The sequence below is a fragment of the Phoenix dactylifera genome, chromosome 11 (genome assembly GCF_009389715.1).
Source record: "Phoenix dactylifera cultivar Barhee BC4 chromosome 11, palm_55x_up_171113_PBpolish2nd_filt_p, whole genome shotgun sequence".
Lineage (NCBI taxonomy): Eukaryota > Viridiplantae > Streptophyta > Magnoliopsida > Arecales > Arecaceae > Phoenix > Phoenix dactylifera.
In genome coordinates this window covers 3,750,843-3,775,837 of record NC_052402.1, presented here as the reverse complement: position 1 = coordinate 3,775,837, position 24,995 = coordinate 3,750,843, and the positions used below count along the sequence as shown (strand labels likewise).

The 24,995-nt window shown below is 42.6% G+C and overlaps 2 protein-coding genes and 1 pseudogene across 2 annotated transcripts; 2 read left to right on the top strand and 1 right to left on the bottom strand.

The window, feature by feature from the left end:
* The first annotated feature begins 1,652 nt into the window (after positions 1-1,652).
* Positions 1,653-3,121, top strand: LOC103721653 (annotated as a pseudogene).
* A 3,330-nt stretch (positions 3,122-6,451) lies between these two features.
* On the bottom strand, positions 6,452-11,068 carry LOC103721644 (probable inactive receptor kinase At2g26730). Its single transcript, XM_039131302.1, has 2 exons — positions 9,515-11,068; positions 6,452-7,413 (listed from the first exon to the last, which is right to left on the bottom strand). The coding sequence occupies exons 1-2, from the start codon at positions 10,818-10,820 to the stop codon at positions 6,761-6,763; spliced, it is 1,959 nt and encodes a 652-aa protein (XP_038987230.1). The 5' UTR covers positions 10,821-11,068; the 3' UTR covers positions 6,452-6,760.
* A 7,721-nt stretch (positions 11,069-18,789) lies between these two features.
* LOC103721053 lies at positions 18,790-19,551 on the top strand. The gene is made up of 2 exons (XM_008811090.4): positions 18,790-18,934; positions 19,087-19,551. Exons 1-2 carry the CDS (start codon positions 18,834-18,836, stop codon positions 19,424-19,426), a joined length of 441 nt encoding a protein of 146 aa, XP_008809312.1. The 5' UTR covers positions 18,790-18,833; the 3' UTR covers positions 19,427-19,551.
* The last annotated feature ends 5,444 nt before the right edge of the window (positions 19,552-24,995 follow it).

Sequence of the window (24,995 nt, the reverse complement as noted above, 5' to 3'; positions counted from 1 at the left end):
CACGGCACTACGAGATTAATCCATTAATTTTTCCAGAGTGGATTCATTTAGTCTAATTTATCTTCTTCTTCTTCTTTTCAGAAGGAAGCTTGATGATGCATTCAAATTAGTTAATGCAAGTCTCATTCGTGTGGATTTCATTCTAGCTTTTAGTCAAAAATAATATGATAAAAAATAATGAGCACGATATCTGCAACGGCGCCAAAATAAAAGGGCAAAAGGGCATTATGTTCTAAGAGAAGAGTTGGCTTGGAAATGGTTGTTGAGGAAATTCTAGGACGCCTAGCTTTGTGATCAAGAGACTCAAATCTCACAAAAGTTCTCCTGTGTTCAACCTCCAAACATATCAAAGCCACCAATCTCTCCTCCGTGCTTGCCTAGATCTATATAAACCATTTCCCCTCTCATCCACTTAAAAGCTAATCCTTTTAATTTATTCCTTCTTTAAGTCCTTAATTATAGGCCTCATAATCCCAAAGATTAGGCCTCATAATCCCAAAGATTCTCCGAGTTTTGTTTGAGTTTTTGAGGATTGTTGGCTTAAAAGAAAAGTAGAAGGAAGCCATTACATTCCCTTGGTTTTGCTTTTCTTCTGGCTGCCGGAAGGAATAAGTCAGCGTTGGATAATTTTCCGGTGGCTTCCATGGAGGCAACAATTCACGTTGGAGGCATGAAGATGAGATCTTTTCATTGCCTTCGCGGGACAAAGATGAGGAGGAGGCTCTGAAGTGGGCCGCTCTTGAGAGATTGCCGACTTACGGTCGAGTGAGGAGGGGCATGCTGACTCTAGCTAAGGGAGAGCATAAAGAATTCGACAACTAGAACCTTGGATTGCAAGATGAGAAGAGCCTGTTCGATCCAAAAGGATCAAATAGATTTAATGTGGACTATTTTGGCTACTATGAGGAGGGTTGAACAGGATTCAGGAGCGAAATTCGCCACATTGGAAAGTAGGATAACTTAGAAATATATTTACATGCATTCGGGATGCCATATGAAGAGAGCAATGCTCATCAGCATTAAACTGTTACTGTCATATATGTGTTTAGCAACTCAAGATTCCAGAGACATACAGACACCAATACGGCTTCCACTCAGGCCTCTGATAAGGGTTAAAAATGATCATGTCATCATTATTACATTTGGAACAAAACTAGAACAAAGATCTGGCCCCTATGTTAGTGTGTGGAAGTCCCATCTACCGACCAAGTTGGATCCCACAGATGCTAAGTTCTGCATGCGATATATTCGTCTTTGGGCTTTTTCCGAAGATAATAAGAACAGATGTTCCAGAGATAGAGCTTACCTGTGCAGGAAACTAGAAAGGTTTGTTACATAAATGAAAGCCTAATAGTTACATTCCTTTTCAGTTCATTAATGCATGGAACGACTACTGAAACTATCGATCACAGATGTTCGTTGAAGAGGTCATGGAACTTGTAGAGCTGACATCATTGAGGGATACGGTTGTTGGATTACCTGGAGTGAATGGACTATCGACCGCGCAACGAAAGAGGCTGACGATTGCCGTGGAGCATCGATATATTTGAAGCCTTTGATGAGATGAAGGAAAGCTATGATTGATTGGTTTTTTGTTTGTATATGCGAACTGAAGTACAATGAGACACAACTTTAATACATTTTATATTTGATTGCCGCTCTTCCTGATGAAGCGAGGAGGAGAAGAGATGTATGTAGGTCCGCTAGGGCGCCATGCTTGCCATCTTAATATCTTATCAATTATTTTGAGGCGAGACACAGAAGAAAAAAAAAGAAAGATTTACTACCTTGCAAGATTCAGCTCAACAGAACAACTAACAATGTCTTTTGGTTTATTTTATCAAGGGGATTGATGGTGTCGGCAAGATAAAGAATGGTCACAATCCTGCCACATGGATGCTGGAAGCGACTACATTGGCCCAAGAAGAGAAACTAGGTCTTGATTTCAGGCTCAGCGAAGTATACAAAATATCTAAACTGTATGTGAGTAACTTTTTTGCTTCGGACCTTTTCTTCCTAATAGATGTAGCTAGCATGTCTTTACTTGTATCTGCATCTTCCATTTCAGGAGGAGCAAGAATTTGATAAAGGAATCAAGGAGGTTCTTCTTCACGGCAATTATAGCCTTGTTGTTGGGGACTACTTTCTGGGACCTTGGCACTAAAAGGTAGATGCTGACTACACTTACCCCAAGCTTTTTAACTCTATTTTCGATCTAGAATGATCTCAGTGTGCCTATACGTACTATTTTATATTGCAGGGATAGGCAGCAGGATTTGTTTAATGCAATGGGTTCCATGAATGCTGCCATTCTCTTCGTTGGGTTACAATGTTCTTCGTCCGTTCAGCCAGTTGTAGCTATCGAACGAACCGTATTTTATAGAGAGAGAGCCGCTGGAATGTAATCAACCTTGCCGTATGCATTTGGACAGATGCTTACTTTACATCACCTTACCTTACCTATCCTCCTTTCGAGCTTCTCCATCGAGAGGTTCTAAAAATTGAAGTAAAAAACCGTTTTTTTTTTTCACATGTGTGATAAAAGCTGGATCATACCAGGTGCCGCTTTCCGCCTCTTTGGCTCTAACCACCATTTCCGAACTGCAGGTTGCGATCGGCATTCCATATATCTTGATGCAGTCTTTGATTTATGGTATAATAGTGTATGCAATGATTGGGTTTGAATGGACGGCAGCTAAATTCTTCTAGTACATGTTCTTCATGTACGTACTTCGCATTGGTGTACTTCACATTTTATGGAATGATGGCAGTAGGCTTGACCCCAACCACAACATTGCTTCAATAGTTTCCTTTGCCTTCTATTCGATATGAAATCTTTTCTGTGGATTTATTGTTCCATGACCTGTAAGTTCCGACTCCGAGATCTCGATGGTTGCTAGGTCTTTCATAAAAGTATATCCACTAAAGTTGCTGCTTCATTTTACAGAGAATTCCTGTTTGGTGGAGATGGTATTATTGGATATGCCCTGTTTCATGGACCCTGTACGGCTTGGCTGCTTCCCAGTTTGGAGATGTACGGGATAAACTTGACACCGGTGTGGTCGTGGCTGATTTCGTCGGGAGTTACTTTGGGTTCAGACACAACTTCTTGGGAGTGTAGCAGCGGTTGCTTTCCTATTTGGGTTCTCCATAAAAATGCCCAACTTCCAAAGAAGATGATGAAGGCTTCCTACGATCGACCGTGATGTTTCGGAGAAAGGATTCAGATCAGACTGCCAAGCCATGCAGACTGGAGTCGGTGGTTTTGGAAAACATCCAGATAAGTACTTGCAAGACTTGGTCGGCAAAGAACGAACAAAGTTGAAGAGCAAAGAAGAAAGAAACTTGAACAGGACAACTCACAATAAGTTTTTTTGTGGTCTTGTACTCTTTTTTTTTTGGCACCATACGTTTTTTCAACTATTATTGTAGAACTTAAATGATGTCGAGACTTAAAACTGGATTTCAGATACAATACAACATCAACAAGAAGCAGCCCAAGTAAGGAAGGAAGAAATCATTAGAATCGCAAGATATCATTCTATCGTAACACCTGTATAATTAAACATTCATTTGTTGCTAGCTATTAAATTTCTTAATTTTCATGCGCATTGTCTTATCACAAGCAAGTTACTCATGCCCATGACTCTCAAGAATCCTAGCTCTAGGATACAACAGAGCACATTGATGATTTTAATTTGGTAATGATGAAAAGCACCTCTACAAGACCGTAAAATTTGCAGGAGCACGAGGCAGGATCTCTTCAACTCCATTGGATCAATAATATCCTGCAGTCATGTTTATTGGAGAGCAGAATTCTCAAGCCGCGCAACTTATTTTGGATGCTGAACGGAGAGTACTCTATGGTGAGAAAGCTGCAGGAATGTATTCACGCTTTCGCATATGCATTTGCGCAGGTAAATGTATAACATCGTAAAAATTTTATGTTGGAGGGCTGTCAACTTTGAAACAGTCGAAAGATATTTCTGGTTATTGTGTACTGGATCCTCGCAATGACAATTGGGGGCCAGCACTACTGTATATGTTTGACGAATTCTTCCCTTTTCCTTCACAAATCATTCCTCACCTTATTTTACTGCATCGCATTCAGCTTGGAACTGGAATTCCTTATACGCTGCTTCAGACACTGGTATATGAGTTACCTATGTATAGCACGATCATTTCAATTCGAGACATTGTCAGGGCATAAATCACAATAAAATAAAAAATTGAGTTGAGTGGCTGAAGACAAAGTTGATACAAAAATTAAGATCTAGTTTTTTTTAAAAAAAAATATTTTTTTTATGATTATTGTTGCTAGCTTGGTTATTTTCAGAAAGCTGCACACCTCGATCGGGCTGAAATTTTGTAAAAGCAGACCGCACTAGTTTTATTTTAGTATGGCCCATTAATCCCAGTCTACATGGTGCTGGCAGCTGGTTGGTCCCTCTCTATCTCACTTTAGGCTACAAGTGCATGAGGTCGGGAACTTTTGGCTTGAGTTGGCTTTGCATCTAAGATCGAGCACCAAGTTTGGGTGTTGGCTAATTATTGTTGAGCTGAATCTAATCCATTCCATCCAATCATAGATGGGTTTAATTATGTCAGATCCATATCTGACCATGAGCGTCAAGTTCGTGTGAAATTCAAACTTAGGTCTTATCTCGATCCAGTTGGCTACCTGACCGGCTGGTTCACGGGCAAATATGACAGGGAGACCAGGAAAAAGGGCTAGAACAGCGCTGGGCGGCAGCCCGAACCGCGCGCCACTGATGGTACTTTGCCAACTCGTGGAGAGAGAGATTGCAGGGAAAAGAAGCGGACTATTGGAGCGAGCACTATAATATATATACTGCTCCAGAGATGAGAGGGAGCCGATGAGGCCCCACTCACCTGGACCCGCAGGCCTGGCCCTGGCCCTGGCCCTGGAGACCGAGACTCGTCCTCGCTACTGCAGCCGTCCTAAGCCGGCGAAACCAAAGGAGAAGGCACGAGCTGAGATTTAGCTTAGCGATAGCACCATCTTGCTTGTATGCAAGAGGTCATCAGGAATTCCACCAGCCAGAAAAATGCTAATCATCAGACGGTGCGGTCGAGAAAGAGATCAGCACGGCACCACTCGCTGGCTGCATGCGATTCCTCCAGCCCCCCTTGCTCATGCATCACCTCCTCTAAAGTATGTAGCAGGTGCGAATGACATAAAAGAGAGACCCCCAGCATTCCATATCCCATTCCACTGTTTCGCGTGAGACTCCCAGCAGCAAACCCATAAACTATTTTAAAAAAAAAAAGTTAATATAAAAAGGATGGTACGAACCGCGACAAAAAGAAGACTCCCCGCTGGCCAGCCTGTCGTCGGCACACCCCCACTTCAAAAAGTTAAAGCGGATGAATTCCCTTCCATAATGTTCTAAATTAAAAGAAACCATCAATGGGAGAAACCGGCCCGATATTTGGACAAACATAGCGCATCATGGGGTGCGAATAGGAATCGGGACTAGATGAATTACCGATGATACAGGGGGAATAGGTGTGCCAGCTTCAGTCGGGTCGTCGAAAGGCTGACAGGCTGCTGCCCACCACCAGCTGCCATGTACTTACATATCATACATGAGTTTACTTTTACATAACCTAACATCTCGTAGCCTTTTCTTCTTCTTTTTTTTTTTTGATAAATTAATGCATTAAATAATATAAATATAAATACATCCATGAAATAAAAAAATATTCATATTAAGATGAAAGATGTGTGAATCCCATATTGCAGTCCCGGCGTGATCAATAAATTCTATTAAAATACAAAATACAGATGCAGATGTACCATTAAATATTAAATCTTAGTTACAGCGATACTTATCTTCTAATCCTTACGACAGCCCAATATTTTATGCGCTCGGTTGTATCCTAATATGACCTGAGATGGGCAAATTTAACATGTAAAGCACCTACTCTAAAAACACAATCACATTTTTATCTTCATCAGGTTGGACTCAAAATTCAGCTTCTACCAGCAACGAGAGTTAAAATTCCCTGTGCCAGCATCAGAAGAATCCAAAAATATTCCAGTCCTAACTCTATTAGATAACAGACTAATTTCATGAGTTATATCTTACAACCCAACCTGTTGAATGATAGGGATCTCTCTCTCTCTCTCTCTCTCTCTCTCTCCTAACTCTATTAGATAACAGACTAATTTCATGAGTTATATCTTACAACCCAACCTGTTGAATGATAGGGATCTCTCTCTCTCTCTCTCTCTCTCTCTCTCTCTCTCTCTCTTTCTGTGTGGTGTGTGACTGTGTGTTCCCTTTTGTATTTCTTTGGCATACCCTTCGATGTAGAAGTAAAATTAAAAAAAAAACACGCAACCGAGACATCACAGCGCACACCTCTCTCCACAAGATGTCAAGAAGAGAGAATAAATTCTCTGGCAATAAAAGTACGAGCAGCAGAAGAAAGAAAATGAATCCAAATTAAATCCAACTAAAAACTTTCAACTTGACGGTCCGGTTCCACTTCCCAGAAGCCATGGAATCCAATCCCATCCATTACCCCCCGAAACGAATCAATTTGGATTAAATAAAAAGGAAAAAAAAAGGAAGCCAGCGGGGTAAAAAAAAATTGGGAACAGAGAGAGTACAGAAAATGCACAATTTTTCTATTTTCGGTGGTGATGACTTCTATATATTCTGCGGACGTCCCCTTGCGAGGGAAGAGAAGGATCGGCAGCCATCATCAAATCCATCCACCATCATAGTAGTCACGGGGTGGCGGCGGCGGGCGGCGTGGGCCCGGCGGAGCCACCCTTGGACGGGTCGTCAGAGGAACCGCGGAGGGCGTCGTCTCCCTCCGTCCGGTTGAGGAGATCCTCCATCATGCGGAGGACCTCGGGGATGTCCGGGCGGGCGTCGGGGACGGTGGCGACGCAGGCCATGGCGATCTGGAGCAGCTGCACCATTTCCTCCTCGATGTTGGGGTAACGCATAAGCTCCACGTCGAACACCTCCGCCGTCCACTCCTCCCTCACCACCGACTGTACCCACCGCGGGAGATCGATCCCATCCTCCCCGAGCGACGCCTGGTTCGGCGCCTTCCCCGTCAACAATTCCAACAACAAGACGCCGTAGCTGTAGACGTCGGACTTGAAGGTGGGGCGGCGGGTCTCGAGGACCTCGGGGGCGCGGTAGCCGGCGACGCGGTTGGGCGGGGCGGAGGGGCCGAAGAGCGGTTGGAGACCGAAGTCGGAGAGAAGCGCCGACTCCAGGTCCTGCGGCAGAAGCACGTTCGAGGCCTTGACGTTGCCATGGACCAGCCGCGCAGCGGAGTGCAGGTGGGCAAGGCCGCGGCCGGCCGCCAGTGCCACGCGGATCCGGCTGTCCCAGTCCAGAGGCGTCCGCCCGGATCCCCGGCTCCCTGTTGTCGTGCAGTTAGTCAAAGTCAAAGTCAAAAATTAAATACAAAATATGAGGGAAGTAATAATTTTTTAAAAAAAAATTGTTCAGATGATTAATTCGTTATTCTTTATTAACGATTTAAGTTATTTTTGATCCTCGGACCTTTCTAAAATTATTTTCTTCCTGGTAAATAACTTTATCCCAATGCCCAGGCCACGATTTAGTGCACGTCCTTCACCCTTTTTTTCGTCTTTTTTTTTGGGTCCCTGAAAGGCGGTCCTGATTTCAAACTCAAGATGTGACTTTTGCTAGTTAAAGCGCGTCTCCAGGATTCCCTCAAAAAAAAAAAAAAAAAAAACACGTCTCCAGACAATTGAAAAGAATCATACGTACTATAAAAAAAATCATAAAGAAGTAAGCAATTGTTAAAAACTATTTTTTCTCTTTTTTCGCAATCTGGATATTCAGAAATTATTATTATGGGAGCATAGATGATACATAAAACTGCTGACAAAAGTGAATAAAAATGAATTATTTTGATATGAGGGCCAACCAGAGGTTGACAATTAAGATCTTGCTAAAAAAAAAAAAAGGCCTTGCAACTACGGAAGGCCACCCAACTCTCTTCCTAAAGGGGACTATTCCTGTATCACGTCAATCGTGTGGGTCTGACGCGAGAAGATCCTTGTTGATTAAGACAATTGACGGGCGCTGACGGAGACGCCACGCGGAAATTTGACTTGTAAGGATTAAGAGAAGATGTCGACGTTTGTCTGCCGGGGCGGTAAAAAGAAAGAGAGAGAGAGAGAGAGAGAGAGAGAGAGAGAGAGAGAGAACGCGTAAACAAAAGAAAAACGGAATCAATAAAGAAAAAAGAACAAACAAGAGAGGCAGACGTCATGGATCAAAGTTAAAGAAAGTAATAGGTAAAAAGGCAAGCATGCGACTGCCGAACAAAAGCTGCCGGATCCAGCATTAAAATTGTAAAGACCAAAGAGGGCATATCGGCCGAAAATAGTCAGAAATTTGAAGAGAAGTATATATCTATAGAGACAAAACAAAAGCATACGGCCAGGGGGGAAATCCATGCAAGTGGAATACGGGTGATCACATCGCTGACCCAGACACAAGAAAACAGCAGGAAGCACGGTGCGTCCACATAAAGCATACTCGACGCTTACACAGCAGCTTACAAGGCGAGCGTATGCGCGTGAAAAAATGAGTGGTAATTACAAATCTAAAGAACGGCTGAATAAGTGGTGCGCGTGGTTACAGAGAATGTAACCCGAGGATGTAACCACGCGACGGACAAAAAGTCTCTTTCGAAAAGGGGGCCCACACCGATCATTCTCCCGCACATAATATAAGGTTGGCGAGCGCGAGACGGATAGAAGCGCCACGTTGGAATAAAAACGAGTTCCGCAACTGCTACTGTTGACCGAAGACCCCGATAATTGACTGTCCACATGGCACCTCGACCAGCACTCCTTTTTTTTTTTTTTTTGCTCCTTCGTCGCACCTACGGACAGCTGTATCTATCAACCAAACCGGACCCATCCATCCTACTATGCGGAACCGACTTGTATCCTTTGGAGCGTCCTGGTTAAGAACAAGCAATAACCGGCATTTTTCGCTCCAATTACCAATTTAGCGTTCGCCGCTGGAAGATTTGCCTTAAAGAAATATTTTTCATTCAGCCAATTAGCGAATGGCAAACGGCCTTCACTAATTGCTATTGTTATCGAGTCTAACTGCTAAAACGGCTGTTATAACGCTACAACGACCGCTTTTTTTTTTCTCTCTCTTTTTGTGAACACGCGATGAGCCGGTTTCGGGTATAGAATTCCACAAGCCGGACGCTTACCGCCCAAGCCTCTGCTGGTAGCCACTGCCTACCGCCGTACCATCCTTTTCTTTTCCCACAACAAAAATATCCTCCATTTCTACCTAAATAAAATGGGTCACCGAGCCCGCTAATCTCCGTTCCAATTCTTATTTTTTACCCTTTTAACGCATTTGAACCGATGATATTCTATTAACTAAACTTACTTTGTAATGATCATCTTTAATTAGTTTTATTTTGAGAGACAGAAATCGAGAGAGAGAGGGAATGCACTGACCGTGAAGGAGGGAGGAGAGGCTGCCGGCGGGAAGGTAGTCGAAGACGAGGAGCTTCTCGTCCTTGGAATAATAGTAGGCTCGAAGCGGTAATAAATTGCGGTGGTCCACCTTGCCCAGGGTTTCCATGTGGAGCTCGAACTCCCGCTTCGTGGCCACCACGTCCTTGAGCCGCTTCACCACCACCGTCGTCCCCTCCTCCAGCACCGCCTTGTACGACGTCCCCACGCTGCCCTTCCCCAGTACCTCCGCGGACGCCCGCAGCAAATCCTCCAGGTCGAAGCTGTAACCCCCGCCCCTTCCCACGAATACCAGCCGGTTCCTCTCCCCCTCCACCGTCCCTCCCGCTCCCCGCATCTCTTCCTTGGACGACGACGTCATCCCCGTCTCCCCCGACCTCCCCGCCCCCGCCGCTGCTCCGACCCCCTTCGCCGCCTTCTCCCTCCGCCGCCGCCGCTCCCTCCGCCGCCGGAACGCCCAGCAGATCAGCAACAGCAGAAGCACTAGCAGCAGCAACGCGCCGCCGCCCGCCGCGATCGCGATGATCGCCGCCGTGGACAGCCTCTTGGACGATTTCGATCCCCCTGCCGGGTTTCCTCCGGGGGATGGGGCGGGGGAGGGGAAGAATGGGGTGCACGGCGGGAGGGGAGCGCCGCAGAGGTTTAGATTTCCGGCGAAGGAGGACGCCGGAAAGCGATCGAGGGTCTGGGGGATCGATCCGTTGAGGTTGTTGTAGGACACGTTGAAGTCGACGAGGGAGTTGATGCTGATGCTGGGGAGGCTGCCGGAGAGGCGGTTGCGCTCGAGGAAGAGGCCGGTGAGGTGCGTGAGGCTGTTGAGCGCGAAGGGGATCTCGCCGGTGAGGTTGTTCCCGGAGAGGTCGAGGCGGCGGAGCCCGCCCAGCCTGGACACGGCCGGCGGTATCCCGCCGGAGAACTGGTTTTCCTGGAGGTAGAGGCTCCGAAGGATGGTGAGGTTGCCGATATCATCGGGGATGGGGCCCGAGAGGCGGTTGGCGCGGAGGGAGAGGACGCGGAGGGAGGCGAGGCGGCCGAGGGTGCCGGCGGGTATGGTGCCCACCAGGGCGACTCCCGGGAGGCGGAGCTCCACCACCGAGGTGTTGCCGGGGTCGCAGGTGACGCCGACCCAGCTGCAGGCGGAGACGTTGGCGTTCCACTGGACGCGCGGCTCGTGGCGGACCCGGGAGATGAAGGCCAGAAGAGCCGCCCTGTCCTGCGTCGGCTCCCCCCTCCCCACTCCGGCCATGGCGATGAAGCATACCAACGACAAGAGAACTGGAAGCCCCATTGGGAGAGCGAGAACAAGGAGGCGGCCGGAGGCGAGCGAGGAGCTCAATGGTGAACTAGAAAAGGCGGTTTTTCACACCGAAAGACCGCGATTTGGGGAAGACATAATAGTACCATTAGGAGAGGAGGTTGGGAGATCGAAGAGGTTAGGTGTCGGAGGGAGGGAGGGGGAGAGAGAGAGAGAGAGAGAGAGGGAGAGGGGAGAGGAAAGGGAATCACGAGAGTGGGGGAGGAAAAAAAATAAAGAGCCGTGCTTTTTGTTAGGAGAGGGGGGGGGAGGGGTTGAAGGGGTTTCCAATGCCGGGAATCGCTTTGATAAATTAATTCCACCGCGAGTGAGTGGAACGAAGCACAGTGGTCCGTGAATGCTGCAGTGCATTGCTGCTACCGTGTGGAGCCCATCACCGTCGCTGTCTCAACTCATGGCTGTGATCGAGGGAGTTTGGTAGCCAAATGAAAGTTTACCGTTAGCTCGGTGTACCCCTGGCGGGCCGCCATGTAAGCGAATCGATGAAGGTATATATGTACGTTAAAGATTGATCATTTTGAGGGGCATGATGTTGCCGGCCTCTCTAACCACGCGCTGAATTTTATTTTATAAAAAAACTCCTAAATCGTTCGATGCTTCAATTTTATATGGCTAAAAAGCCCATTCGTTGGCAGCTAGGAGTTTACTATCGTAATGGATACAAAATGTTGTAAAGTAGCATAAATACTTCCATGATGCATGATGCCAGCTGGGTCGATCCTTTATGGCTCTCCATGTGGAAGCAATCATTCGTTCATCCTGGGTTGCTCCTTTCTAACAATTCCTTCCACTGCAGTGGAGTCTTACCGAGTCACCTAGTTCAAATGCCACCGTATATGGTTTTTGTTTGCACTCCTTTTGTCCTTGTATCTTCTTATCTAGAGGAATGCAAATTAGCAATCACTAAACGATAAATTTATCAAAAGACATATATATTCTGCAGCGGGATTTAAGACTAATGCCGTAAATTACGTCGTTTGTGATTTCCTTATTGCATATAGGTTGTCACGACAAATCTAGGCCTCAACATGACTACCAAGCTAATCCATGCTGTTCTAAGACTTGTTATACGGTCGCCCATGGTCAATAGGTTAAAAGATACAGATGGAACATCCCATTAATAAGAATTTATATATAGGCAATCCTAAAACATGAGGATAAAATTTGATGGGAAAAACATAGTACGTCTCGACCACAGGCCTGAATCGACCCTCTCGACTTCTATCTTAGCCGAGATGAACGATCTAGATGAAAATCGAGATGCCGCTTTGCTCGAAAGTAATAAAAACGGACAGTTAAATCAAGGTTGCGGTTAGAGCACGAGCGCCGCGATTGTCGCCACGTGCTGCTCGCACGGAACGGTTGTCACGTTGTCAACTTCTCTCTATTATTTTTTTCTTCCATACTGTTGTTTTAATATTCTGACTTAAGTATTAGAAGATCTTCCACCAGAAACTTTGTGGTAAGTGAATTTCTTGCAGGTTGGCCTCAACGACTACCAATTCGTACTCATCTTATTCTCATTCAACCTTATTCTCTTTGGTTCTCACCAACCTAAAGGCATGCTTAGCGACAACCATCTTCGGCTCATAATTTAACGGCAATATAACTAATCACACAATATATAACAAAATGTTAGGCATCCACCAATTATTTTTGCTGGCATGCTTGAGATGCCCAATTATTTCTATCATATTTAACCAGTGGAGATAGGAAACGCCCAAAGAATTACTAAAAAATAGAGCAGATAATCAAGACTCTTTCCTTTAACGGGAAGAGCTGGAAAATTTTCAAGACTGGAAGCATTATTCTCCAAGAACTACCAAAGATGCGGAACAAGAAAAAGAACCCCTAATCAATGGCTCCTTTGATTCCACTCTGAGCGGGGGACAAGAAAAAGGTAAATGCCACAGAGAAGGGATTGGACAGCCCCTTAGCCATGTGCCACGCTAGTGCCCTTTCCACGGTCGATGACAGATCATAAGGCAACACCCTCGTTTAAATGGCCATGACCCACCCTTCTGCTGTGGAAAGCAGGGTTCAAGACAGCGGGGACCAATTCGGAGTAATCAAAGACATGAAACAGAGACCTTGAGGAATCTAGATCCCTGTTGAGGCCGAAAATAGGGCTCCTGAGGAGTAACCAGAGGAAGGCTATATATCTAGAAGCGGACATACGTGCGACCTTATGCATTAACTTCCATACCCATCAAGTTGGGCCTCATTTATGACGCAGCTTTGACTCTTATGTCAACTCGCTCCGAAAAGAAATAACTTGGAAAATTCTACGAGAAATGTGCTATCAAATCAACAAGGGAGAAGGCGAAGACTGATGCAATTGACGGGAAAATAAGGGTCGGCGGCGGCTGGCGAACAATATACTGCCGAGCTAAAATCAGTGGGGGAGCATGATGCTTGGATGTCACTTACTTCTTAAAAATGGTCAGGGGACCATCAAAAAAACAAAAGCCTTCAATAAACTATGAGTTGGACGAGTAAAGGTCTCGATAGGATGCTTGTGATATTTGTTTTTGGAAGAATAAAACCCATCATGGGCTAAGTAAACAATCATTCGTTCAATAATAGTCAAATATTTTATGGTCCCTTAACAGTTGGAGGACATCCGAACAAAGTGCACACCACCAGCATCCAAAAGGAAAACACACAACTGAATGGCTGAAGACAGCTTTAACTCTTAAATTATAAAATTTATGTGAGAATTTCTAAGTAGTTTTTGGATGCTTATGCGGGGTCAAAAAAAAAAACTCAAATAATAATTTCCAACTAATCTAGTCTTAGGTTGCGACAGTATAACTGTATAAACAATGAAAGAATAGCATCTGTGCCTATATCATCGCAAAGACCTCCAGCATCTTAAGAAAGATAGCCAACACATCATAACATATGCCTTCCTATCCAGGTTCTTCACTAGATGGGATCATGACCGCTTTTGTTCTTCAGAATGATCATGGCTGGATGTTATTCAGAATATATAGCAAACACCTCTTTCTAGATTTTCTATCATACACTCAAAAAAAAGAAAAAAAAAAGAAGAGAAATTAACCATCTACCTGACAAAGCACAAAGCTAGAGTTCATGTGTTGGCAGCTAGATATTGCAAATAAAGCTCCTTTTGTCAGATTTATCCAAGTTACCCAACGAGCTCTCTCTCTCTCTCTCTCTCGCAAAAAGCTCCTCTCTAATTCAAACCCTCGATCCCTACAACCAATAAGAAGATTGTCGCCATTCTTCCTCTCGAGGACTTGATTAACTGGATCCTTGCAACATGTGATTGCTGCCGCCAGTTTCGTTCCGACTACAAGAATACATCCTAATTTGTCGCTGCTTACGAGCAGGAACTCACGCTCCTCATGCAGCCAGCCTCATCCTCATCACCTCAGGCTCGGTGCTCAGAGGCCTGACGACATCCCGGTCCCGAAGGGCACAGGCCACATTTCATCCCGGTCCTTCATCCAGTCCCGAAGGGCACAGGCCACATTTCATCCCGGTCCTTCATCCAGTCCCGAAGGGCACAGGCCACATTTATCCGAGAGATCTCCGTTCCCCTGCACAGCAGCAGAGCAAAGGCTGGCAAATCCAGCAGCCCGACACAAACAGAGGGGAAAGATAAATGGTCGAGGCACGTAGCAAGTGAGGATCAAAAGACTAGGATCCTTGCTATGCCCGATCTGCATCATTGCTCTTGCAACAACAAAATCATGACCTTTTTCAGGGAAAACAAAATCAGTTGCAAGCATGCATTCATGACCTCCTCCATTTATTTTTTTTTTTAATTTGGGTTGATGGAAAATGAAGCCAGGAAGCTCTCCCTAGCATTCGTTAAAGAATGACATAGGTGATTACAAGATACAGAGCAAACCGAAGAAATTCTCACGAATGATTCTTTCACCCTGATTCCACATTTCCTCCTTGCATGGCAGGCATGAGGACCTCTGATTAGTTTCCAAGCCCACTCGGCCAAAGAACTTGGTTCATGTCACCAAGATTTTTAATACCCAGGCCATCACCTTTTTTATCTCTGCAAATACCATCCCAGCTAACCAAACAATGGAAACCGCTCATAGGGTCCTCACCTTTCCACAAAAAGGCTCATCGAAGTTGATCAATTCTGTTGACCACCCAATGTGGAAGCTAGAAGACCGATACGTAATAAGATGGTATCGCTGATAGCACTGCATCAATCAAAAGTAAGACGACCCTGATGCTAAGGAGTTTATCTTTCCAAGCGGCGAGCCTAGAGGAGACCATCTCAATGAGGGGCATCCAATAATGCTTCGGAAGCTTTCGATCGCTAAGCGGCAAACCCAAATAGGTAAAAGGAAATGACCAATTTTTCGCAATTCATCAAGGTGGACAAGCCAGCAAAGTAGCCTCCTCTCTTTCCTTGTTCATGCAAATCGGCGAACTTTTTTGGAAATTTGTTTTTAGCCCCGAAGCTTGTTCGAAAGCCAAGTGAACTGCCTTGATTGCCGCTAAGATTTTCTTTTTGAAAGACTCGTAAGGTTTCGAGAAGCCAGAGTGGAACCCATTTTTTCAATTTTGACCAATGGAGCTAGCCCGCTTGCTTCAAGACTCAGGATAGAACATCAATCACCAAGATAAAGAGAGCCTGAGATAGGGGTTCTCCTTGTCTGAGTCCCTATCGACACTTAATCCATTTGCTCGGTGAACCATTCGCTGGGGCACCAATAGATGCAGAAGAAGGTAATGCTTCGATCCAGCTCGCCCACTTATCTAAGAATATTCTTCCTCGAAGAACTGCCAAGAGAGAGCTCCAATTCACCTCATCAAAAGCCATTCTTACATACAACCCCCTTGAGTTTGATTCTCTTACAAAAAGCCACCATTTTATGGGCGCAGCATAAATTGTCAATGATGCACCTCCCTTTAACAAGTGCCGATTGAGATTCATCCTCCAACAAATTTGGCTAATCTAACAGCAAGAACTTTGGTGACGATTTTGTGGAGAATATTGAGCTTAAAAAACCATCCAATTCTAGGCTCATCCTTGAATAGAGAATACACCATTAAATAAGATCCCATTGCTTCTCAATATGGAAGCTGTAGATTGCAGAGCTGCTATGGTAGCCGATCGATTTCCATTATGCCGTCCGATGAGTTGGATATTCCTCAGCTCGCTGGAATCCTGCCAAGCGAGATTCTCAATATCACTTGGATATTCCTCATTCCTAGAGGAAACTGGATGGATCAACTTTGCCGGAGCAAGGGACGCAGGTGCAAAATTATTAATCTCAAAGATGCTTATAAGCTTCTTTCTCAGCCTCAAACAACCTGCCCATCCACTGTGTACTAGCTGGATTGGGAAAGTTCGCACAGTAGTCCCTAATGTCAAGTTTGATCTAATTAATCCCTGATATCTGGAGTACTGAGAAATGTTGGAAATCAAGAAAAGTGATGTTCCATATAGGCCATCTTGAAGATATATGCTGCATGAAAGTTCTTCACATCAACTAATCTGATCTTATCAAATTTAGGATGATATTATTACTTATAAAACTTGGGTATTATTAATAATGTATAGACTGCATAATTTAGTACCATCTGACTGCTCGCAAATCAATACAGCCATTAGCCAGGCTTCAACTTAGTGATACAGCTTAGTATGGAAGTCTGCATCGTTAAAACAGTCAAATATTGAATTAATAGCCATTATAGTGTTATAATATCTATGATAATAACATTAAAGGCCTTCTATCTTTTTATATAGATAATTGATTTTTACATAAGTGTCATCCCATTTTAACGACCGTCATATAATATGAATGAAAATTGTTGTTTGACATTACCGTCATTCTTCCAAAGAATTTTTTTACTTAAAATCGATATGTTAGGGAATGAAAAACGTATTCATTTTGATTGAATGTAGCATCATAATCTCTCCACCATGAATTGATTATTCCACTATTAGTTATTACATATATTAATGACCATCGTAATAGCCCATAATTTTATTATCGAACAAACCTAGCATGGGGATAGTTACAGGCAGACGACAATTGTTATTATTAGAATTTTAGAACTTAAAGTAATTCAAGTCTGGCTCTATTTTTTTTTCTTTTTTTTCAAAAAACAGGTCTAATTAAATTTAAATCTCAGTTTTGTACTATCCTAGGACCATAATGTGCTATGTACCATGCAATGAAGGTGCCAGCTCGTGGAGCAAAGTGTCTTTGATGATTGAGCTAAATAACTTGAATTCAAATCTCTTGTTTACTAGGATTTGGAGGGTAAGGATATCCAAAGCAGGGAAAACCCTATGTTGAAGTCTATTACCGCATTATGGATAAGCCTACAAATGGATTGGAACGGCCTATAACTCGGCTCGGTCTTGACTCGATTAGACCCGGCCCTTTTTGTATTTGAAGACCCATTGGTTGGGTCCGGTTCAAAAATTGGACCTTACTTAAATTTCAACTCGGGTTGGGATCATGTAGTGTTCAACTAGACTCAATCGGGCCTGGCCCATATGTCATATGTGCCTACTTTGGATCAACAAAAAATAAGACTCGTCTGATTGGAACCCAATCTGGCCCAATGCAAAGACCCAACTCACATAAGCCTTCTTCTTCAGTCTAAACTCTTTACTTCATTGAATGAAGCCTCTAACTAATTCTCCTTTTTTATTTTCAACAACTACATCTCCCCACATCTACTTTCACTAATTATATTTAAAAAATGTATTTCATTGTTTATTTTGGGAAACACTTCTCTCTTTGTGTGTGTGTGTGTGTATATATATATAGTTTCTAAAGTTAAGAGTGATCAATTGATGGGATGAAAGTAAATTTTTTTAATAAAAAATTAAATTAAATTTCCCACTTTTAAATTTTACTTATTTTTTATTTTTATATTTAGTTATTAATTTATATATTTTGGTTAAAAAAACATAACTAGATACATGCTTCGGACGATAAACCCGAGTTGACCCGATCTAGCTTGAATCCTAACATTTTAGCTTGACCTCAATACGTCCCAAATACTTTGCTGAGTTTAAAATAGTTTTTATAGGTCTAATCCAATCGATGATATGTTACATCCAAGTCTAATATCATGATTTGAATATTAAATCAGATTTGGCCGGAATCAAAAAAAGTTTCCATCTAATCTACAATCCTAATTATCTTCTAGTCTTCTCTATTTAACAAAAAAAGTTAAAAAAATAAATCTAATTTCTATATAACAAGCGCTCTAAGGTTCTGCTTGAAAAGCTATTGGCAGTAGAGTTTTTGAAAGAAAAACTATTGATAGTAGAATTTTTATAAAAAATTAATTATTTAATAATTATATTTTAGCCCTTCCAATAGGGCCTGAAAGTGCGGTGATCTGGCTTCCAATACCTGACGCCAAAAAATTGGCTGCTTGACTTCCCATCTTCCAGGGCGGAGGACCACTACCAAGAGTACGATAAAAACGTGCATCCAAGTTTCCAGCGGGCTCTACTCCCCACTCCCCATCAATGGAGCCGTGATATGCGATACCCTGACCTGGTCATCTCACATCGAGAAGCGTTTATACGGTGCCACCTAGCACCATCCGATCGCAATCGAACGGCTGCTGAAAGCCCGCCCAAAGGCACAATCTCGTGCACGAGTCACGCGCACAAATATCTCGCCTGTGGGTTCCACCACATTCAACGCGTCGCCCAAAGTCCGCACGCTATTGGTAACTCCAGACGGCAAGCAGAGAACTTTCTCTGCTAAAATCCGCCCTTTTCCTTTTTTTTCCCCGGAAAACCACTAAAGTCCACCGTCCGTGTCCTCATCAACAGCCGTGATCTGACCAACTACGCGCAAGCCCCCTCCCTTCTCTCCAAGCTGTATGTATGCAATCAATTAATCATCATGTAATCATCACTCTCTCTCTCTCTCTCTATTTAAACCCAAAACACACCCCCCCCCCCCCAACCAAAAACATCAAACTTCACTAAATTAACAAAGAGCGGACATGGCGATTTCTATCAGCTCCTGCCTCAGACCCCCCTCTTCCTCTTCCTCACCTCCTCCTCCACGCCCCTCGCCATCGAACAAAACCCCTCTTACCCCATGGTGAGCTCCAATTTAATTTCCTGCACTCTGGAATATGCCTGGTTTAATACCATGCACCACCGTCACAGCCGATGCCTTGCCAGCTCTCTCTAGATCTCTATAAATTATATATATATATACGCGGTTTGTTAATGTCCTTAAAACCTGTTCAGGCCTGCGAGCAAAGAAGCAAGCTGGGGAAGCCGGTGCGTCGCAACCGCAGCATGCATCATAATTGGCTCGAGTGCCGCCGGCTTTGCGGGCGGCGACGGGCGCAGAGTCCCTGCTGGAGATCATCTGAAGGTCATGGAGGTATCGGAAGGAAAGGTGGCGAGGTGGAGTGACAGGAGGAGGTGTCCTCCCTGGCATGTGAATTCTCTGGAGAATATCATGCCGGAGAATCTCCCCCGGCCGTCGACTGGTCGGAGATCCAACGGGCTTGTAGCTTACAAACGGGCTCCGCCGGTTGGGGGTGCTTCCTTTCAGTACAAAAGTAGCTGCTATTCGCTTTAGGCATGTAGCCGTTTTACGGTACTTATTTTTCACTTCTTTCTCTAATACCTTGTGCACATGATATGTGAGTCCGATTGAAAAGGGTGAATAAGAGATTGATTCCGCTGGGACGCGATATCATTCTTCCATCGCTAGCTTGAGTGGAGGCTTCATACCAATTTCATATAAATCCCAGAAGCAACAGGGAAAAGAAGAGCTGAAAGAGATTTATGTGGGGTTTTGCGTGGGGTCGCTACTGGAATCCGGAATTGCAGTACGAGACTTTTGTTGCAGTACAGTTGGGTAGGGGCTGTACTGCCAATAACTAGGATTGCTCTTTGAAATTTTTCTATTGCCCAGTGCTTTAGTGAGTTAGAATCTAAAGTACCAGCACATAAAAAAAAATCCTATGATTTAGATACCCGCAGTCAATACATCAAAAAGATCGTTTAAATAATATGAAGTAATATATATATATATATATATATATATATATTTGACTGCTTGATGCACGGACTAAAAAATTTCAGATTGCATAATTTTCCAAATATAGATAATTGAGAAATAGTAGGTCACATCCAATAACTCAAATCATCGACGTAAGATCTCTATCGTTCTATCCAGTCTTAATTTTAATAGAGACATATTCAAGTATAGCCAAGTCTATCTTATTCTCTCTTTCTATATATATCTATGTATTTATGTATGTATATATGTATATATGTTTCTATCTATATATGCCTGCACGAATACATGTATATGTCAGTTTAAAATAAAATAAAAAAATATTTTTTTTATTTTGCTTGTTATTTTTGTACTAATAATACCTCTCCTAATTATCTTAAAAATATTCCCCACTCACACCATTAAATATGACATCCACTTTTTCTTCTTTTTCAATCAAATTGGACATTCTTCCTAAAACTATCAAACAAATTGCATCCTATCTCTCAGTTCAATTTGACTCCAAAATAGATTAGATTCTTTGATTTCACAACTAGAATAATTGAACTTTTATCATTTGTTTTCTTCTCTCTTCCTCGAAACATGCATTGCATGAGCTCAATTGCTAGCGCATACATACGAACATGCGTGTGCATGTTGTATGTATGTCTACATATATATATATATATATGTGTGTGTGTGTACATAAATATAATTTTACTTAGGGAGTGTTTGGTTGATAACTGAAATTTAAATGGGTTGGAATGAAAATCAGAATGGCTATATTCTCTCACACATTTCATTCGTGATTGGAATCGAAATCAAAATTGAAAATTAATTAAACAAAGATGTAGTTTTGAAAAATTAATTAAATAGAGGGTAACTTTGGAAAATTATTTTTATAAAAGTAAATATGGTGAAATGGGATTTGAATGATGCAGGAAGAGCTAGAAATTGGATTTGGGAGATTAAGGCATTTTCATTTGTCTTCCGGTACACATGAGTAACCTAAGAGGATTCACAGTCTCTCACCATCCACCGTATATCGCTAAGAAAAAGATGATCATCTACATGTCGCTCAGCGTCCCGAATCTAATCGATTACCATAATGAAATCTCCTTCTAGGGTCATCAAGCTCTCTTTATAGATAGTTGTATAGTGCCACATGTCACGGCATGTCAGCCAAGAAAAAGAAAAAAAAGGATCTTCCTTTTCTGTACCCTTAGCATATCCCTTTCTCTACTCTCTCTCTCTCTCTCAAAACAATGTGTCAACATAGAGAGAGAGAGAGAGAGAGAGCAGAAAATGAAGATCTCTTGTAGTTTGAACAAGTTAATTTATTCCCTTTCAACCCATAGTCTTAAGCAGTTCTCCCCGACTACATAATACTCCAAAGGGAAAAGCTATAAATCACCGTCCAGATCACCAAACTGATGCGAAAGTTGTTGCAGTAAGCAAGGCTTAATTGACATCAACAATCCGTCTATGTAGTGAACCAATCTGGCAACACCAAGTTTTAAATTTCCAAGTTAATACTGGTGGGTTTAATAAACTTAGTTTAATCAATTAATCAAGGCAATTTTCAACCTAGCTGTCGACAAGTAATAAGCATAATTGTCCTGGTTGGAAACACACTCATACATATGCCACAAAATTAAATATAGTTTATGTCTTCGAACGATATAAGTCCTTGAAATTACAAGGTGATCGATAGGATGACTCCATCATATACTTTTCAATTTATAGTTTATTAATAATATGTATTTGGGTTTTTTACATAAGTATTCGTCTAAAAATTTAAATTTGCGTAAATGCGCTCTTAAAATTTATATTTATTTATGTACTTTCATAAAACAGTATTTTTGTACAAATGCTCCTAATATAATGATTCTTCTAACACCGTTAATAAAAACCATATTTATTTTAATTAAAAATAAAATAAAATTTTGAAATTACTTTTTGTCCTCTATCGCGATCATCTTATAAATGTTTTCTTTTGCACATTTATCCATTAAGAATATTCTATTTATTTTAATTTAAAATCGTTAATTTTTTAACGACCTTAGATGACGTGAGTACATATGCAAAAATAAGAATATAAAAAAATAAAATAGCAGAACAAGCGTTTTACGAGTGTATACATGCAAATATTAATTTTGGAAGGGTATTCATGCAAAATTTGATATTTAGGAGGGTATTCGTGCAAAAAAATTCTATGTATCTTGCAATGTTTGAACTAAAATTCTGTTGACCTAGTATACTTTCATGACATACATAATAATGGATGTGCATATTTTAAAAAAAAATATAAGATTATCCCTGCTTATAACTGTGGGGTAATTGCATGCAGCCAGCCAGGATAAATGCGAGTGGATGTAGCTTCGCAGGAAGAAGCAGCCAATCCAGCAAACCGTTGGAAATTGAGAGAATGATAACTGGATAAGAGCATACCCCAAAGTACTCTTTGGTCGTTTCCGATATTCCATATCCGAAGCACCACAAGATTATTTTATGACTAATGCTTGGCGTATCCCTTGGCATTAGCTGGAATTAGCACCTAACCGAGTTCTTATACGCGATACTCGGAATACATGGTTCACGAAAGAATATCTATTTTATTCTTAACAGTTTATAAAAACAGCTCGGGATACGGTTAGAGTACGCACAGCATTTTTCTATGCGCACAGAAAACGTCCATGCGCACAGAAAACTTCCCGTCGGTGATGGACGGCTAGATGGATTTATCTGGCAGAGGGAACGACCGATCTGAGCCCGCGTAGGCTCTTCCATGCGGTGGTAAGTAGGATTAGCTCCCGTGGTACGTAGGTCAAGCTCCCGTGCATTATCGTCCGTCCAGTCACTGGACTTCCTCCCAGATGCTTCTCCAATCATTTAAGATGTTGATCAAAAGATCGAACGACGGAGAACGTTCCCTCGGCCCGATCCTTGGCAACGCGTCTCTGGCCACTTATTTACGTAACGATAGCGTCTCAATGACGAAATTACCCCTATTTTGTAGCCTTGCCCGGCCTGTCTGTAGGGAGCTCTCTTGTCATTTTAAGAAGGGGACGTGGGCTGCGCAATCAAGAAAACCTCGTTCCCCGGCAAGGACTGACACCTTTGTTCCTCTAAACGACAAGATCAACCTTGCGTCGATGACCGCTTCGCGAGTTCGATATCGCACCCGTCTCCACCGTATGATCTAGATCAGACGGCTGATTATGGGAACAGAGAACCATTTTAGTCTATTTTTTTTCCAGCTCTAAATCGCCGACAACCGTCTGATCAAGATCAGACAGCATGGATTGAGCTGGCGAGATAAGGATAGATTCGTTGGCAAAACATATCAAAGTGACCATAATAACCTCGTAAATGGCCGGGAACGGAAAGCTGGAAGGAATCCAGGGCGCCGACTCAAAGCAAGGGCGATTCCGATATTTTAGAACAAAATGAGGCCTTTCCCTTGATGTCTCCAACAAGGCTATCGCGATAGCTGCAGCAGCCAAATCGACGTCCAAAAACTGCTTTCTTGCAGTATTTAATTTGTCAATCTATTTACTGATTGACAAAAGAAAACTTGAAAAAAGTTTGCAAGTCTTACATACAATCATCAACTCTGTACTTGATCAAGACCGTCCGATTTGGTGATTGTACGACCTGAAAAACACGCCTCTGTTCAATGGGATTATATCGTATCCTTCACCTTCCTTCGCGTCCATCCACAGTTGGATCATCCACTGCTTGCTTTGAGTTTGTACAGATGGATGAAATGATCGGGTTTGGAGCGCTTTGAGAGCTGTGCGGTTAGCGATTCAACGGTGGATGGGCGCGAAAGGAGGTGAAGGATACAACCACGATCCCGTTCGATGCTGTCCGTATTTGTGAATCAGACGGTCAATGCCGTGGACCCCTTCGGACCGATCCACGGGCAATAAATATATAATGTAGTCTCGCCTCGGCAAGGCAATGCCTGAGGGAGCTGTCGCATAGAAACCACTGTACGGATGCATGATTTACTGTTGAAATTGCCATCTCAAACGAATCCCGTCCGCCCATGTGGTGAAGCCAGTTTCTCGCGCTCGGTGTGTTGATTTTGGGCCAAGGGAGTGGGTTTTGGACAAAGTAGAGCCAACGTGAGAGAATTGAGAATTTGAGATGGTGCTGATCTCTTATATATACGTCCAAAGTAGAGCCAACATGAGAGAATTGAGATGGTGCTGATCTCTTATATATACGTCCAAAGTAGAGCCAACATGAGAGAATTGAGATAAGAGTATATCACAAAAGTTCCTATTGAAATTTACATTTATTATACTTATATCTACCAGTTCCTAAAACTTATATTTACCACTAAATTAACGGCATCAGTGAATCTATTTTGCTCATATAAAAAGTCAAAATTACTCCTTCATAAAAGCTCCTAAAATTATGGATATATTATACTTACATCCAGTAGTTTGAAAAATTTACTTCTATCCCACTGAGGTTTGTTTTTATCCAATCCTTTAACCCATAACCTAACAAAAATGTTAGCTAAACCATTAACTTAAATAAGACTAAATGCAACATCAGAAAAAAAATTAAAAATGACCAAACTAGTTTTAAGTGATATAACATCCATCTAGAGAGAAAAACAACCATGAGATGCCATGGATATGAGCTTAATCTTGATAATTTAGCAGAAAAGAGTCATGTGTTAAAGAAAAAAGCAATCTAGTTCTCTCAAACAAGTGAATGCCTCTAAAATTTTCTGCTGCAGAGAATTAACATCAAGAATTTTGTTGCTTGAGCCAGCCTATCCATGGTTCAAACTAGACAATAGAACTGCAATTGATGCACCCTCCAAACAAAAAGTTTTCACGTATGTATTGATTTGAATCCTTTTGATGACAGGCTATCAGAGATATTATAGCTCCATATGTAGATATAGGAATCCTCATTCTAATGATAATATTAAGAAATTATGTTTACAATATTGAAAAAGTAGAGTTCAAAATCAACAAATAACACGTCAACATCTTTGGTTTTTATGATGTGGTGGGGCAAAAAACGAGAAAAAAATCTGATCAGAAAGGATGGAGCTGGTCGAAAAGGATGTTCGTCGTCAAATGTCAGTTAAAAAAGAAGTTTTTTGCTGGTCGCTTGT